This window comes from Struthio camelus, chromosome 20, assembly GCF_040807025.1.
Source record: "Struthio camelus isolate bStrCam1 chromosome 20, bStrCam1.hap1, whole genome shotgun sequence".
Classification (NCBI taxonomy): domain Eukaryota; kingdom Metazoa; phylum Chordata; class Aves; order Struthioniformes; family Struthionidae; genus Struthio; species Struthio camelus.
The window spans coordinates 2,967,457-2,983,876 of record NC_090961.1 but is presented as its reverse complement, the minus strand read 5'-3'; the positions used below and the strand labels follow the sequence as shown (position 1 = coordinate 2,983,876).

The following is a 16,420-nucleotide window of genomic DNA, read 5'->3' as shown; positions in this document are numbered from 1 at the left end:
ACAGAAGCAATCTCTTTTTAAGCAGAAGTCCCACATAAAGCAACAGTCCCACATACACCACTGATAATTTTGCTTATGAAAACAGACCAGATTTGCACAGTGCCTTTTGGCTTGGCTCTGTTCAAATTCTGTATATATTTACTTCAAATAGAGGCTGACAATCAAGTAACATTTCCAGTGAATACTACACTTGTTTTACTTACGTTTTGTCTTGACTAAAACTCGTTCCAGAATATATCAAAACAAAAAGAAATATTAAAATAGCCATAGCGTCACAAATAGCAAACCATGGATGCTTGTGAATATGGATTAAATTGTATTTGGCTTTTAGTGCAGATGAACAGAAATACCACCAATACATTTCTCTAACAGTTAATAATTAACGCACATCTTGTTTTATTAGAATGGGACTTCACCCTCCCAACTCAACAACTTGCGAAGAAGCCAGAACCGCTAAATTTAGGAATTAATTTTTGAATTTAGGATTTAAATTTTTTAATATGTACAAAGCAATCTTAATAATCTCATTTCAAATCTTCTCCCTGTTTCATAGGTACACATGAAATCCTTTTCTGAGGTAGCTAAAAAAATAAAGATTTAAATTTTTCCTTCTGAAAATATTTTATCAAACCCTTTGATTTTAAATTTGTTTCCGCAAGAAAAATTTTTGAATTGTATCAAACACAGTATGTTTTTTAGCTCAGAAGTTTCCTTTTTCCATTTTGGAATAACTCTTCACCTGCAAATGTCTTTTAGTCACTTACATTCCTAATTATGCCAGTTATCTGAGTACTTACATTACAAATAAAATTGTAATATGAAAGTTCTGGGGTACAACACATCTACAACACATATTATTTTAAAAAGCATTTGCAAAAGAAACTAGCAGCAGAACCTCGCATGCCTGATATCTAGGCATGGTACCTCAACAAATAAATTTATAAATAGTTAAACTAAAGTTGTGCAAGACTTTTCAAGTTTAAACAAATACTGTAGCCAAGCTTTACGGGAAAAGGCATTTACAAAAACATTTCTGATCAATATAAAATGAAATCATAAAAAGGCCAACACGGGCTTCTCAATAAACGTAGGTAATAAACTACACGGGAAGCAACAATATATAGAACAAAATCTTATAAAACGTAAGTTATTGAATGCTATTAAAAATAACGGCCCAAACATCTATTATTAAAGACCAAACTATGAGAATTCATACAATACATTTACGCAGGTAACTAAGGAAACAATAAAGAACATTGGAAAACGCGTTTAAACGTTTAACAATATTCTGAAATTTTGTTTGTTAACCTAATTAGTTACAAGTTATAGCCCTGCTCTAAATTGTTTTCCTGGGTGGGCATACTGAATTTTCTATCCTACGTCTCACACCTAGCCGGGTAGATTTGAAATTACCACATACAAAAAAAACCTGTTACAAGAGCTTTATTTAAGCATCTATATGAAAATAGTGGTAATTTACACCCACTGCATTGAGCTTGTCATGGTCAAATATGCTATGCGTTTCCCATGTTATTTACAAAGACTAGCACTCTAAGGACAGTTTTACAGCAACAAGTTATAATGGGATAGATACATACAGATATATGAAGTGTGGACAAAAAAAACCCTCTCACTGTAAAATATTTCCATACAGCAATTAAAGCTTTTTATTAAGCAAACTTCAGGACAAAGGCTCAAATAATCTACCCTTTTGCAGCTGAGAACTATGCTTTCCCCATCTCCTCCAAACCTCAGTTATGTGCGAAGAGGTGAGCAAGGCGAAAAAAAATAAATAAATAAACCCGCCTCTCGGCCTAATTTTCACCTCCCCTTGCCACCAGTGTAAGTTAAACGAGCTCTGAGGAGAGCGAGGGCGCAACGACGCCATTAAAACCAGGAAAATCTGTTCCGCGAGGGGAACGCGCCGAGGGACCGCGCAGGGACGGCTGCGCCACCTCCCCGAGCGCTGCACAGGCCAGAGCGACTCCCACCCCACACGGCCCCGGCCAGCGCCGCTCTCGGGCGGCCGCGGGCAGCGCCGGGAAGGGGCCCGGGCCGCAGGCCGCGGGGAGGACGGCGACCTCTGAGGCAGCCGCCCACGCAGAAGGCGCCGCCAACGGCGGGAGAGCGGCCGTTGGTGGGGGTGGGGGTGGGGTGGGGCGGGGCGGGGCGGTGGAGGGGGCGTGGCCTCGCGGGGCGCTGTCCCCTCCCCGTCAGGCCGCTTCACCCACCGCCTGCCAACAGCCAAACAAAATGGCGGCCGCTCGGCTCCTCGCGCCGAGCTCTTAAAGGAGCCGCAGCAGCTCGGGCCTCGCGGGTGGCGGCGGCGACGACGGCGACAGCGCGGAGGAGGGAGGGAAGGCGGGGGAGAGGGCTGCCGAGAGCCAGCGCTTTCACGCGAGGTCGCCGGGAGCCCGGTGCGTCCCGGCGACGGCGAGGCGGAAGCCGTGAAACGGCGTTACCATGTCAACGCAGGTAATCAAAGCGCAGGCCTGAGGGCAACCACCGGGAGCGGGTGCCGGGATCTCCCTTCAGCCCGCATCGCCGCTCCTCGCTGCGGGCGGCCGCGGCGCTGCCCCGCCGCTCAGCCCGGCTCCGAGAAGGGGAGCCCTGCCCGGGGCTCAGGAGGCCGCGCCGCGCCGGGGGGTCGCCATCCCGTCAGGTGCGGGCGGGGCGGGGCCGAGCCGGCGCCGCCGCCGCCGCTGTGGCGCCCGCGGGTGCGCGGCCGTTAACGGTCGGGGCCGGCAGCACCCTGCCCGGCCTGGGTGCACCCTGGGCGCACCGCCACGGCCAAGTTACCTCAACTCCCCCCCCCCCCCCCCCAGTCTTTTAGCATGAGAATTTTATTGTACTTTTGCATTTAAAAGCACAATTTCTTCTCGGAAAATAGCATTAAAATATCCAGCTGCCTTCCTCAGATCGCTGAGAAGGATCCCAACGCGGTTTTGCGTTAGCTCATCACCATCTTTCACCGCGCCTCCCCCTACAAATCTGACTTTCCGGCATCTCAATGACAGGAGCTGTGTCCCCAAATATGGAGATAGACCAGAGTGAGACCGTTCTCTTTCTTGCCCCCCCCCCCCATTTTTGTTCTTTTTTTAGGGGTGGTCCTAATTTCCATTTTAATGAAGAAAATCTTCCCAGCTTTGTGTCACCTGAGCGATTACACTGTCTACCAAGAAAAAAGAAATTAAAAGTAGATTTTTTTTAATCTTGAAGAATGACTCAAAATATGCTGCTGCCTACTGGTCTAGGTTTTAGTAAAAATCAGCCCCAGAAAGGTGGTTACTACAAGGGTTTTTGTGTACAGAATGAGTACAGGAGTCTTTCTATGCTTACCAGGGAAACGTATTATTCTTTGGGGGAAGTTTGTGTTAAAATACTCTGGAACTCTGGAATTTCCCAGCCAGCTGTGGAATAACTTGTTTGCAAAAAGGGGGACGTTGAAGAAATACCAGTGCTGGGTTGATTTTGTTTGTTTGTTTGTTCCGGGGGGGAGGGGGTTGTATCTTCTCTTAGCTGCCAAGTTGGTGATTTCTAGCCTTAGTAAAGGCAGAGTTTGGATCCTACTTCTTACGAACAAGAAAAGAGTTTATCTAAGCCATAAATTGCAGGACAGTTACCAAGATGCACTGCAAAATAGTTCAGCCAGTTCCTCGTATTCATCCCTCCTAATACATTGTAGTCTATGAAAACTGGAAGCTATCACTCACTAGCGAATTGTTTTAAATGTGTTTTTTGGCAACAGATCATTGCTGGAAATGTTTTCTTATGTCAAAAAGTAACTTCTAAAATATCATTTCTGTGATGCCCCAAACTGTGTATCGTCTGAAGTAGTAAACTGTGTAGTTAAACAAAAGTTACTGAGATAACAAGCATCTAAAATCTTTACACAGTATGATTCTGTAGCACCTCTGTTGGCATGCAAACTATTAGGAGTTAGGCTTATGTACTGACTTTGGAAATCTCAGATGTTTATTTGTGTTGTTACAGATATTGGTCATATGATAGCCTATATCTTTTGCAATGAAGAAGGGCTCAGTACAAAAAGTATTATGTAGGAAAACACAGATGTCAGCCTCTCGGACACCTAGTCCAATGTCTACTGTCAGTTCAAGCACCAGATCACCATCTCCTCCTAGCCGACAGGCATCTCCATCTACTCGCAAAAGCAGGGAGTGGAGACATCCAAAACGTGATATTACAGCAAGAAATATAGAAGATGCTTTTAAGAATCAGTTTCATGAAGGTATTGCATGAATAACTGCTGATATTAACGTACATACTAAAAGCATAAAAAACCCAATCTTTTATGATCTCCGTAATTAAAGATGTATGACTTGTTAGAAAGAAACTTGAGGAATTTGCTTTTATCTTTTGGTCCTCAAAATGTGGAAATGTGATCATGAAAGCCATGTAGAATGATGAGACTTCTACTCATTATGTTCTGCACTGGGAAAGAAGACTGGCTCAGGAAGATGCACGTTGTGCCATGTCAGTTCCTGGAAATGCTTCTGGTGTGATGCTGCTTCTCATAACCTGTGCTGGGGAATAATTTTCAAAGTTTTCCCTATATGCAGTGCAATGCAAAAAAAGAAAATAAAGGTCATTGATTCTTTCACTACTGAGGGTAGTTTTCTCTGTTTAATTTCAGATGAAAATGGTGTTAATCCAGGAGTTAGGTACATTACAGAATCCCTTATAAAAAGTCTATCAAAACAGGAAAATTTGGCATGTATAAGCTCACTGAATCTTTCTTTTGCAAAGGAGGGGGACAAGAAATTTAAGGTAAGTTATTGAAAATAACTGTTAATTAACCAAAATTAAAAATACGTTTCAATCTTTTAAGAAAGGTTTGTTTTTAAAGTAGGTATAAACAGCTGTATTCTAACTATCTTAGCCTACTTCTGCAGGCAGCTTTTGTAAAATCAAAAATTATATAACATCAGTGGGGACTTGTACAAAATGAAACTTTTATTAGACTAAAGTTCAGAATGCCTTCTACTTGTGTAATTTTTCAGCTTTTGGATGGTGCTTGTCTTTTTAATGGCAAGTTCCCTTTTTTGGCAGACGAGGTTGATCCACCGCAAATCTAGAATCTAGTTTTCATTCTCCAATACTATGAAAGACTGTCAGAGGCAGGGTTTTAGAATCAACAGTGAAACTTGGTGATTTAAAAAAAAAAGTTAGAATATATATTTTTAAATGAATGTGTGGTTGTTAAAAATAGAAATCTGCCTTTCTCATTAAAAAGCAATCAAGTTGCAATGCTAAGGGATAGCTTTTCTTTTCTTTAGTACATAGAAAATTTGGAAAAGTGCTCTAAACTAGAGACACTGAATATCAGTAACAACCAAATAGAGAAGATTGAGAAGTTGGATAAACTGTTGAAGTTGCGTGAACTCAATTTGTCTTACAACAAAATCAGGTAAGCAGAAACAACAATACTTTTCTTAAGCCCAGATACTATAAGGCTGAAGCTGACATTCTCTTTTTAAGTGAGATCTCTCACAAAATAAATGTATGGATGGGCCTGATCAGACAGGCAGTAAACTTACTGAATTGCTTTTTCACTTGCATTATTTTGAGTTGGGTATTTTATCTGAGTAGTGTAAAAATGCTGAAGAGTACTGGTTCAAGCAATAGCAAAATTCTTTGTTTCCTTTAGTTTTTCTGTTAGTGGTGTATGATCTGTTTATGTGAGACTGACTTTGCAGTAGAGGAGCCACAACTTCAGTAAAGAAGTTAACAATAGGAAGTACGCAAGACACTAGCATTTCTGCACATTGCATTCACACAACTTCCTCTCTTAACAGGAACTGAAAAGGTCAGCGTAGCTTTTGCTTTTGCTAATACCGTATGTTTTCAGACTCTAGTTATATACGATTTGTTTCTACTCAAAAAATAATATGGCCACAAGAGCATGTTCTATGGTACTGTATTAGAATAATCCTACCTTTAGATAACCCATGAGGCAAACTGAAGCCTCATATGTTTTCCTTATTAGTTATTTGGTATTTTAATGAAAATACTAAAAAAAACTTAGTTCTGCATGTTATCAGTTTACAGTAGATTCTTACTTTTGTATGAAAAAAATGGACACACCTTTGTTTTGGTTTTGCTATGTCCCCTAAGTTTTCAGTAACTAAATCTAAGGAGAAAAAGGATGAAATTTGTATATTAGAACGAAAACTACCGCACTGTAATTTTAGTATTATTATTATGTGAAAGTGAAGGTTTTGCCACAGTAAACATCAAAGTTCTGCTGTAAAATTGTTCTTTTTGTCTTAACATAATACTTGAAAGTAACTCTGTCATGATTTTCTTTTGAATTGTGAATCCATTGCAATAAACTATTTTTTTGCTTATTTCTTGGATGGTAATTAGTTGAGACAGGTTTTGCTGTAACTTGCCCATAATGCCTCGGTTGCACTGTAAATTTGATCTGCTTCGTAACTCATTATGTTTCTCTTCTCTTATTTTCAGTAAAATTGAAGGTATAGAACATATGCAGAATCTACAAAAGCTGAACCTTGCAGGAAATGAGATTGAGCATATTCCTTTGTGGGTAGGGAAGAAATTGAGATCCCTGCGCATCCTTAATTTAGAACAGAATAAAGTGTCATCAGTAAGTGATTATAGTTAGGAACACTAATTGTTCAAAATCTTTTCACTGAGGTGAGCTTATAAATTTACATGGCAGGCTTATTGTGAATAATTACCAAATGTCCTTCCAGAGAGTTTGTGGTTGTGAGCCTAACAAACTTTTCTATCAGCAAAAATCTCCCTTTTGTGTAAGGCATTCAAAGCATAAACCTATGTTATGTTCACTAGGAAAGTATAAGACTTTGCAAACTTAGGAAAAACTTAATGAAAGCTTGAAGATTTGTGCATGTTTGCAGTGCTCTCTCGTATTATAAGTTAATTACATGTTTTGGAGACCTAAATAATAAATATGTAAATAAATAATAAATAATCTATTTGCTTATGTTTTGTATTTAGGACCTGATTACATTTACCTCTGGGTCCAGGTTAATTTCTTGTTTTGCAGCTACAAAAGGGCATCTATGAAATGAAGTCACTTAATAGTACAATTCCTGAAGGAGTTATGCTGCTAGGAGGAGAGATGAACCAGCTTTGTTTGAGTGCTCCTCATGACAACGGCTACCTTTTCTTATGAGCTAGTCTGTGGGAAGGGAAGGTTATACATATCCAGAGCCCTTCCCATCTTGGAATTTCCAAGGTCAAACTTGATGAAGTTGCCTCTCTTTGCATTAGTATTTTTTCCTAGAAGAAACAACTTGATTTTAGAAAGCTAGTTTAGCTATAGTACTGTGTATTTGGGTAGGTTTTTAGAGATTCCAATTCAGTATAAATATTAAAATAGACCTTTTGATATGGCTCTAACGTAAATATTTTATACCATCAGAAATTCAGTAATGGAGGTTTAATTGTTCTTGGAAGGCTGTCTAATTGTTGTATCATTTGTCTTTGATTTAGCTCTATGATATAGCTAAACTGAAGCCTCTACAAGATCTGACTTCTCTATTCCTTGCTGATAATCCAGTTGCAAGTCTACCTCACTACCGCTTGTACACCATATTCCACTTGCGAGCGCTGGAAAACTTGGAGGGACAGCCAGTGACAACTCATGACAGGCAGGAGGCTCTAGAGAGGTTTGATTTAGGTAATAATAATATGCTAGAACTACAATGAATGACACCAAATTTAAGTTTAGATGGGTGAGATTTCTATATGGATGTTTCTATTACTTTGTTTTTCAGAAGAAATAGAAAAATTAGAAAAAGAGTTGGAAAACACAGTAAAGGAGATGGATAACCTTAAAGTTAAACAGTCCAAAGTGCTTGAGCAGCTTCACCATCAAGATGAGATCAATAAATCATTAAAAGAAAAGAATTTGCAGCAGAAACACAGCTATGAAGATCTACAGAGGGACCTGGACACCAAAAATGAGTTGGTAAGATAATCACTTGCACTAAGGAAATATTTGGATTAGTTTAGTTACCAGAGACGTTGCTGTCAATGGGAGAGTTTAAATGGCTGGAGATTTCATACTTAAAATTAAAGAGATCAGTATTTTGGAAGACACAAAACTTAGAACTCTTCCACTTTATACAGAGGAATTATTCCTTCACCAGTAGTTCTTCAATAGTCTTTCTGTGAAAAAAGTAAGTAGTATATAATTTATAGTTATTTATATGTTTGTCTCTAGTCATTTTTTTGTTTAAAATTTTGTCAGTTGGTGAAAGGTTAAGTATCTTGTAGCTGCTAAATTGCCAGTGTACTGAAGCTCCTGCATTGTTCAAACTTTGAAGTGCTGCTACAGCAGGAGAGAAAATTAAATATAAGTATTCATACTTAGTGTTTGAGAAGTTGTAGGCCAGTGATACCCCTTGTACCTTACTTGTTAGACTCATCTTCTACAATTTTATCCTTAGCATTCTCTATAGCTACTATTTCTACAGCTGTTTCTTCTGTGAACATGCTTACTAACAAACAGCCTATTTCTCAAATCTAGTTTTCAGTATAGTGAGATTTAGCAGCATATTTTTTACAACTTAACCCACTCCTGTCCTTTAGATGACAAACTTTGCTTGCTTCTTTCTTCCTTTAGCTGGTGTCTTGGTTTGTCACAGTTCCCTTTCTGCAGAGCCTTTATTCCTCACTAAAGGTAGTCCCCCTGTGCTCCTGGGTTGCATGGTTATTTTTATTGATAGGATTTCTTTGCGTGCTTAACAGATTAAGAATATGTAAATAGCTTGTTCTATTGAGACTGTTTATTCACTGAGTCTTCTAGATGCTGTTTTCTCAGGGGTTTTTCAGGGGCAGCATTCCTTTTTGCATGGCACTACATATTTTGATTTTCCTTTTTTCTTTTTTTGTTTAAATCTTTCTTTAAGCCTTTCCTGTATTCCAGTCTATTCTTTTTTTTTTTTTCTCCTCCATTAGTCTGCATTCCACTGTCTATTGGAGTTTCGGTGCATGTTCTCCCTCAGGTATTCAGCATGAAAAGGTGATTAAAAAAAAATCACATGATGGAGCTTTATTTAAAAAAAAAAAAATGAATAAATTACACAATCAGCATAGGGTTGTGTAATCTACAATGAAATGCATATACTTTAGACACTTTTCACAGTTGAGTTAATTTCTCTTATAAACAAAGAGTTTAAGAGTTGGTTACCTTTGCAGATTGGTAGCAGCAATTATGTTCATAATGTGGTGTAGATTTTGTTAAAGGATTAATTGTACCCAAATTACTTTCTTTCCCAAGTTACTGACAAATTTATTTTCAAACCTTTGATGCATCAAAAACGAAATTTGTATAAGATAAAAACTTAATTAAAAGGCCTTTCATGTGATCTTTTGTGTTATGTTAACTGTCGGGTTCTTGTCTGCTCTTGTTCGTCATACTTTATCTTATAATGAAGATGTGCTTTGTTACATTCTTGGTCCAAAATACAGAATCTTAGCTTTTTAATTTTTTTCTTTCTTTTAATGTTTCAGAGTTAATGTCTATGCCTTACTCGCTACTGTATTGAAATGTGTGTGATAACAATGACATTTGAATGAGTGCAACTCACTTTGTTTACTGTTTATTAGTTAAAGCAGAAAACAATGGAGCTAACGCGAGCTTGCCAGAAGCAGTATGAACTGGAGCAGGAACTGGCATTTTATAAGATTGATGCAAAATTTGAGCCATTAAGTTATTTTCCATCAGAGGTAACAATTTTTAAAAAATGGATCTTTTCATTTCTGTTTTTCTTGCTTTTCAACTTAGAAAACCTATGAAATTTATTTTCCATAAATTTGATAGACACTGCTTACAAAGAGGTGTTAGTTATCAAATGTGAAAATCTCTATTTAAAATCACAGGTTATATAACTTGAACTGCGTATTTTCCTACTGAAGGTTAAAATGAAGAATTCGTAAAATCTGAGTGACATCTAATGCTTGCTGTATTAGTTTACATACCTACATACGTATAAGTTTCAACCAAGGAAAGCCAGTGAATAAACATTTTATTCTTATCAAGAACGAAGCAGATGATTGTCCTTACTTCTGACCTTTTTTTTTTTTTTAATCTTCTTAGAGATGCCTAATGAAGGGAGTCTACACAATAAAAATATGTTAAGATCAGCGATCATTAACTGTGAATGCTTTTTAAAAAAATTATGTTTGAGTAAAGTTTAAGTGCAACGGTATAGTGGTATAAGTATAATATAGATTAGTGTTAAGTCTAAAATATTAAGAAATACTCTTCCAATTAAATACCTATTTGCATTTAACAAACTGATTGTACCCCAATTGCTAACGCGTCTGCCAGTATCAGTAGACTGTTTGCTTGTTTTTATTCCCATTGTAAAATCACAAGAATGTTCAAGACCAAAAAATTCAAGCATAGTCTTGTTTTCTTCTTGTTTAAATTCTAATTTCAAGCGGGTTTTTCCTTCATACGGTTGTTAAGAAGGTTAAGTGTATCTTATGAGTTGACTGCAGCCATGTTTCTGATCTAGATAGATAGCTATAAATAACCTAAGAGAAATATTGCTTCGTACGTTTTAGGATGTTGAACTCGATGATGTACCTGGTGAAAGTCCATACATTGGTAAGGCCAGATACAAAAGAAATATGTTTATAAGAGAAGGTTATATTGTTAATAAAGCTCATCAGATGAAGATTGGAAAGATGCAACTAGATGAAGATGATTTATATAGGAACCCCCAGCTAAAATTGCAGCTTCAAACTCTAGATGAACAACTGGAGGATAAAGAAAAAAAGATTAATTCAGGTAAAATGTTAAATTTATTAAATAAAATACGTGTATCAGTGTTGTTTCTTTCTTTGATAAAACTCTTGACAAATATTTGCCATGTGAATACCAGTAATGTGTCAAAGGCTGTAATTTCTAAGCACTGTACTTGATGCATTTTAGGCCAAAATTGTTACAATTGCTCTTTACTGTTATTTTCACAGAATCACAGAATCACAGATTTATTTTAAGATAATTCAGTATGAAAGGATTATATCTGCATATTGAAAAGAGACTGCCAGGGAAATCTCCCATCTATGATACTTTAATTTATTGGATGCAACCCACAAAATAGTTTATTAGACATATATTAGAGAAATCAGTATATATTAGCTCTGATTGTCTTCCTTTTAGGAAGGTGAATTCTAGTTAAAGTATTGAAAGAAAATATGTATCAGTGTTGCATGAAATCTTAAAATATACTTTCTTTTTTTATTATTTGTTTGCAGCACAAGGAAGATTAGAAGAACTGCAAAGTGCAATAACAAATGCAGAGCAACAAGTTTTGAAAGTAACAGGGGAACTGCAACAAGTGGAAGATGCTCTGGCTCAGAAAAAAGTACGCAAAGATGAGTGCTAAGTGCATAGCAAGGAAAAATGCTTGAAGCAGTGTATATATAAAAAAAAAATGCATTTCTTCCTTTTTAGGGGGGAGAGGACACCATTGTACATGTATAAATCTATTTGTCATGCATCAAAAAAATCTTAGGGGTTTTGAGTGGTTTATTTATAAAAACCACCAGAGTTGTAGTACAGTAAGTTGCATTGTATCATGTTTCATCTAATTGCAATGATACTGATAGTTAACTTTCCTCAACATGTTTTGAAAGGGTACCTGTATGAGTGTTGCAGTAAGCAGACAGTTAAGGGTTGCTACATTACCCAGGAAGAGACTTTGCTTTGAAACCTAGCTTCACCTTCGCGGTTCTGATAGTCAATAATCTTACAGCTTCTCAAAAGCTTAGTAGAGGGAGCAGAAAGTAAGAGTAACATTGCAACAGCGGTAACAGCATGAGAAGTGCTGAGGACCTGAAGTCAATGTTCATGAGAAAGGATGTTTTGCCTCGATGTCCCAGTATACTTGTATGGATTGGATATATGCTGATTTATCAGAAAAGGCCTTTCGAGGGAGGACTCACACTGTGCACATTTCGTAGTGTAACTAATAATATACAGTGACTGTATCATCAACATTGATCCTGTACAATCAACAATTTATATTTTTCTGTCAGCCTTAAACTAAAATTGTATCTTGCATTTCTTCAACAATTATCATAAATTGTTGCTATTTCTAGTCTTTAAAGTTGCTTTAAAATCTTCCATACCTCAACCTAAGGAGTCATAACTGTGGAAGAGAAAAAAAGACATTCCAGACTTTCTCCTTAAGACTGCAAGAAGGAATTTTACAAGCAATTTCAAAAGTCTGCTTGAAAATGAAACATTTCAAGGTGACAGTCAAAATGAGGATTCTGGGGTTTCCTAGTGTGGCAGACTGATGTTGTATAGTTGCCATAAGCTAACTACTTTTCAATTTTGCAGTTCATTTTGAGAAAGTCCTATGAGTTTTTGTTATCTAAAGAAAGCCCTCAGGATTCAAAACAATAAATAGATATCCTGCTAAACTAGCAGTCTGATTTAATTTTTTAAAAAGGTTCTCAATCAGCTGTATATTTCCAATGTATCTCTTTTACCCAACCTCCAGATAACAGAGGCCAGCAAAGAAGATCTTGAACAGCAATTGAGTAACAAGATACAAATCTTGCATCAGCTACACAAGGAAGCTTTAGAACTGGAAAAACAGATGGAGAAAGAAAAAAGAGAAACAGAGAAAAAGCGGAAAGAGCTTGAAGACCTGCAGAGTTTTCTTGCTTCTGTAAATCCTCAAGATCCAAGACATGTAAGTAAAAATGAAATCTTAGGTTTTTCTGTACTTCGGTTATTCATGTGCTGAGAGATATAGTAAAGGCTATTTTAACTGATTACCATTCAGGTATGCCTGTTTCATGAATTACATATCCTTTTGCTATTTAGCAATGTCTTCAGAAGTTAGAACTATTTACTCTAGCTGTTATAGTTTGAAAAAACATACAATTCCTCACGGTTTGAAACCAATTTTTATCTTTTTATCATAAACATGTGTGGAACTCATGTTCAGTACAGCTGCTGCACACAGCACATCAAGAGCTAGATCTTTATGCCCTGCAAAAACATACTGTACAGAGCCTTTCGTAGGATCTGGCCTTAAAGATTTATAAAGGTCTGAGTGACTGCAACAGGCCTATAATTAAAGCCCTGCTTTGTCAGAGGCCTCTTGCATTTACTCAAAAGTCTATTTGCAAGAGGTGGGCCTACAAACGCTACTTGGGTGGCAGATGTAGCTGACCTGGCCAAAGTGCTGACAGCTTATATCAATATGCCAGGCTGTGAACGGTAGACAGCTGGAGGCAGCAACAGCTTCAGCTTTCAGAGACAGTCCAGCACTTAAAACTAGAGCCAGTCCTCAATAAGGAAAGGCTGATTGAAAAGGCTTATGATTTCTTTTTGGTGAGAACAAATGACCTTCTATTGCTGTCATATAGTCTTGCAGTTACTGGCACCTTCAACAAATTTCCACAGAGGTCACTTGTTATAGCTAGGGGGCAAAGTTGGATTCTCCAAAAAGAGTTCTAGCCTGCTAATCTTACTTCTACAATCTCCAAAGCAAAACTTGATTTCTGACTTATTTACCGCGTTCAACCTCAGCAAACATATTTACAGCAATTTTATATTAAAATTAAATTGAGTTTGTTTTTTGATAGTGTTTAAAAAAGCACACATATTTTAGAATTAGAGCTTTTCAGGCCTGCTGGGTGTTTGTGAGTACCCAAAAATAAATTTTATGCTTGGTGCCTGTTATCAGCAGAGGTCTGAAAACAATTTAAAAATACGAGGCGGGGGGGGGGGGAGGGGTTTAATATAGTAGCAGCTGAGTAATAGAAGGACTGTGTGTGTTTTAGGCGCTATTCCCAACACTGGCCAGGCCTTTTCTGGGGAACGGGCCCGGCCGTCCTCGCAGGCTGCCTCCTCGCTTTAAATCACAACACAGGAAGCGGCAGCCGGGGCCAATCGCCTCCGGAGCTGCTAACAGTCAGCGGAGGCCGCGGCGGAGCGGGCTGCGGGGAGGCTCCCTCCCGGCTCCTGCGCTTTCCGGGCTTTCCAGCTGTGTTCCAGCTAACCTGCTGCTGTGGAAACAGCAGGGTTCGGAGAAGACAGATTATGCTTTATTATTTTCTATGCTGAAGATACCTATTCCTTATTTAAGTGAATTCTAGATCGGGGTGGGGCATTTTGCATAGAATATCCAAGGAAGAAAAGACAAAGGCAAAACTGTAAGTGTTTGTTTTTTTTTTTAAACAATACTCTTGTGACATTCAGCAGCTGCAGCAAAATGACTCAGCAGCAGCACGTTACTCCGATTTTACTTGTTGAAATTACACTTTGGAAAGCTGAATATTAGTTTGTTTTTAACAGATGACAACTGAATTGTATGAATAGGAGTTTTAAAGATAACTTTATATTTTAATATGCTAAGAATCCAGAAAGCTACATATTTTTAGACTTTATTTTTGTTATAGAAGCAACTTTACAGGTTACTTTTCTGAGAATTTGTAACTGAAATTTTCTAGTGTTAGCTTGATCTGTGGTGTTTATTTGAGTGGTTAAGAAAAAATTATTTATTTTTCATCATGACAACTATGTACTTTTCCAAGTTTTTGGCATTTGAGTTATTTGTGAGTAATTTCACACCAGTGAGGAACAGTTAGTCCTATACTGTATTGATAATCTAGTTTTGTATACAACTGAAAAAGTCGGCTAAATTCATAGTAAACATATGAAATCCTGACCAAAGTCTGAGCTGTGGGCACAGTGGGTTTCTCAGAAATACAAAAATAATTCTACTTTAAGTAAATATTAGCTATGGCATTGGCCTGCCTTTCTGGTTGTCTGGAGTATTTTTCTCTGGATGGTGACCTGACAAGTCCTGAAGCATAGTCTGCAGTGAAGGTAATGTAGGATGACAGCATTAAAGCTTCTGGGGGAAATGATGTTCATTCTTGACTGAAAGAGGAAATAATATAATATAACATAAGTCAAGAAGAAAGGCAGTAGCTGTGAGAACTAATTTATGAACGTCAGCCTTCCTCTTCCCTGGCAAGAGGGAGACGTTACTAATGATTCTGTTTTTCACGCAGATTGCTTACCTATCTGGGATTATTTGTGGAGTGGTACGGGAGGGGGGGAAGGAAGCAAAAAGCCAAGCACAACAAGATTTGCACTGTACTTGTGACTTCTGCTGCTCTGCCTCACTACTTGCTGTACAACTGAGCTAGAAGAGTTGATTTTTTTTGTTTTTAAATCCCTATTGACGTTTTCCTATTTTACCTTTCCAACTGTAATTTACAGGCACACATGAAAGCTCAAAAAACAAGCAAAGAACAGCAGCTTGATATAATGAACAAACATTACAAACAGCTTGAGAGTCGCTTGGATGAAATGCTTTCTAGGATTGCTAAGGAAACTGAGGAAATCAAGGACTTGGAGCAACAGCTCACAGATGGTAATTTTTTCTTTTCATCTTGGAGTATTCCTTGTATTTAGGATAACATCACGATTGAACTGAGGATTCAGCTTTGTGTATATTTGCTTAAATGATACACAAAATGTGTAGGAAAGTTGAAAATTACTGTACCTTTTTCCTTTTAGATCATCTAGGAATAATCTTGAGTGATTTTTTTTTTCTAGTATGTTCACCTCACTGTACATATGTGGGGGAAGGGAATATGCTAGTTAAAAGCAACAACAAAAAAAAACAACTGCTTTGATTAAAGGACTGCTTTGTTGCTGTGGAGGATCCAAAAAGTCAGGACAAGGCTGATTAAGTCTGAGCTGAGCGGTTTTTTTGGTTATTTAACGTATCCTTCTGGGCCACAATTTTGTTATTACAAAGAGGAGAGGACTATTCTGCTCTTTATTGTATGAATGAAGTATTAATAGTCTAATGCCGTTATGAGGTCTTCTTTTCACTTCTGCTTCAGGTGATGGCCTGAAATGTGTTCGCATCCGTATCAGAAATATTAAAGAATAGTTACACAGCTAGTACTTGAGCTGATTGTTAAGAGATTCACTTCTATCCTTTTAGCCTGCATAGAAGTGTCTTTTACGTGCATCTATTTGGTCCTCCTAAGTTTTGAAAACTGACTTAAGAAATTTAGTTAATTGACTTTATTATGTATAAACTTACTATACATCTGAATTTTATGTGATAGTAAATATCCCAGGTCCACCCTCTGTATTTTTAGCTTTTAAAACAATTGAAATAAAATTGATTTAGGTGTAAAGGTAGCAAATGTCTTTTTTTTTTCTTGTGGATTGGTGGGGAGAGATGCACAGGGAACAAAGAACTGGAGGTGGGAAGGGTGACTTTTTTTATGGAGAAATTATAGAAATAATATCAATTAGGAGACTGCCTACACCTGTTTGATATCTAGCAGTGTTGAAGTTTTCCAGTGGTCAGGTCAGGATGGTAATAGGCAAATCCTACATTCCAGC

General features: G+C 37.8%; 2 protein-coding genes across 9 annotated transcripts in view; one reads left to right on the top strand and one right to left on the bottom strand.

Annotated features, from left to right (window-relative positions):
• The window catches only part of C5 (complement C5), a 30,859-nt gene extending 30,452 nt beyond the window's left edge, over positions 1-407 (bottom strand). Inside the window, exon 1 of one of the 2 annotated variants that reach the window (XM_009681048.2) lies at positions 204-407. In XM_009681048.2, coding sequence (XP_009679343.2) covers positions 204-361 — 158 coding nt within the window. In that variant the 5' untranslated portion in view covers positions 362-407. The remainder of the gene's footprint in view (positions 1-203) is intronic. The other variant, XM_009681046.2, reaches the window with a different exon arrangement.
• A 1,455-nt stretch (positions 408-1,862) lies between these two features.
• The window catches only part of CNTRL (centriolin), a 38,025-nt gene continuing 23,467 nt past the window's right edge, over positions 1,863-16,420 (top strand). For 3 of the 7 annotated variants that reach the window (XM_068915261.1, XM_068915255.1, XM_068915260.1), the window contains exons 1-13: positions 1,863-2,475; positions 3,994-4,249; positions 4,655-4,788; positions 5,298-5,428; positions 6,487-6,628; positions 7,501-7,687; positions 7,785-7,978; positions 8,636-8,692; positions 9,622-9,741; positions 10,585-10,810; positions 11,281-11,390; positions 12,534-12,728; positions 15,275-15,428. In XM_068915261.1, coding sequence (XP_068771362.1) covers positions 4,027-4,249; positions 4,655-4,788; positions 5,298-5,428; positions 6,487-6,628; positions 7,501-7,687; positions 7,785-7,978; positions 8,636-8,692; positions 9,622-9,741; positions 10,585-10,810; positions 11,281-11,390; positions 12,534-12,728; positions 15,275-15,428 — 1,873 coding nt within the window. In that variant the 5' untranslated portion in view covers positions 1,863-2,475; positions 3,994-4,026. The remainder of the gene's footprint in view (positions 2,476-3,993; positions 4,250-4,654; positions 4,789-5,297; positions 5,429-6,486; positions 6,629-7,500; positions 7,688-7,784; positions 7,979-8,635; positions 8,693-9,621; positions 9,742-10,584; positions 10,811-11,280; positions 11,391-12,533; positions 12,729-15,274; positions 15,429-16,420) is intronic. The other 4 variants (XM_068915258.1, XM_068915257.1, XM_068915259.1 and 1 more) reach the window with 4 other exon arrangements.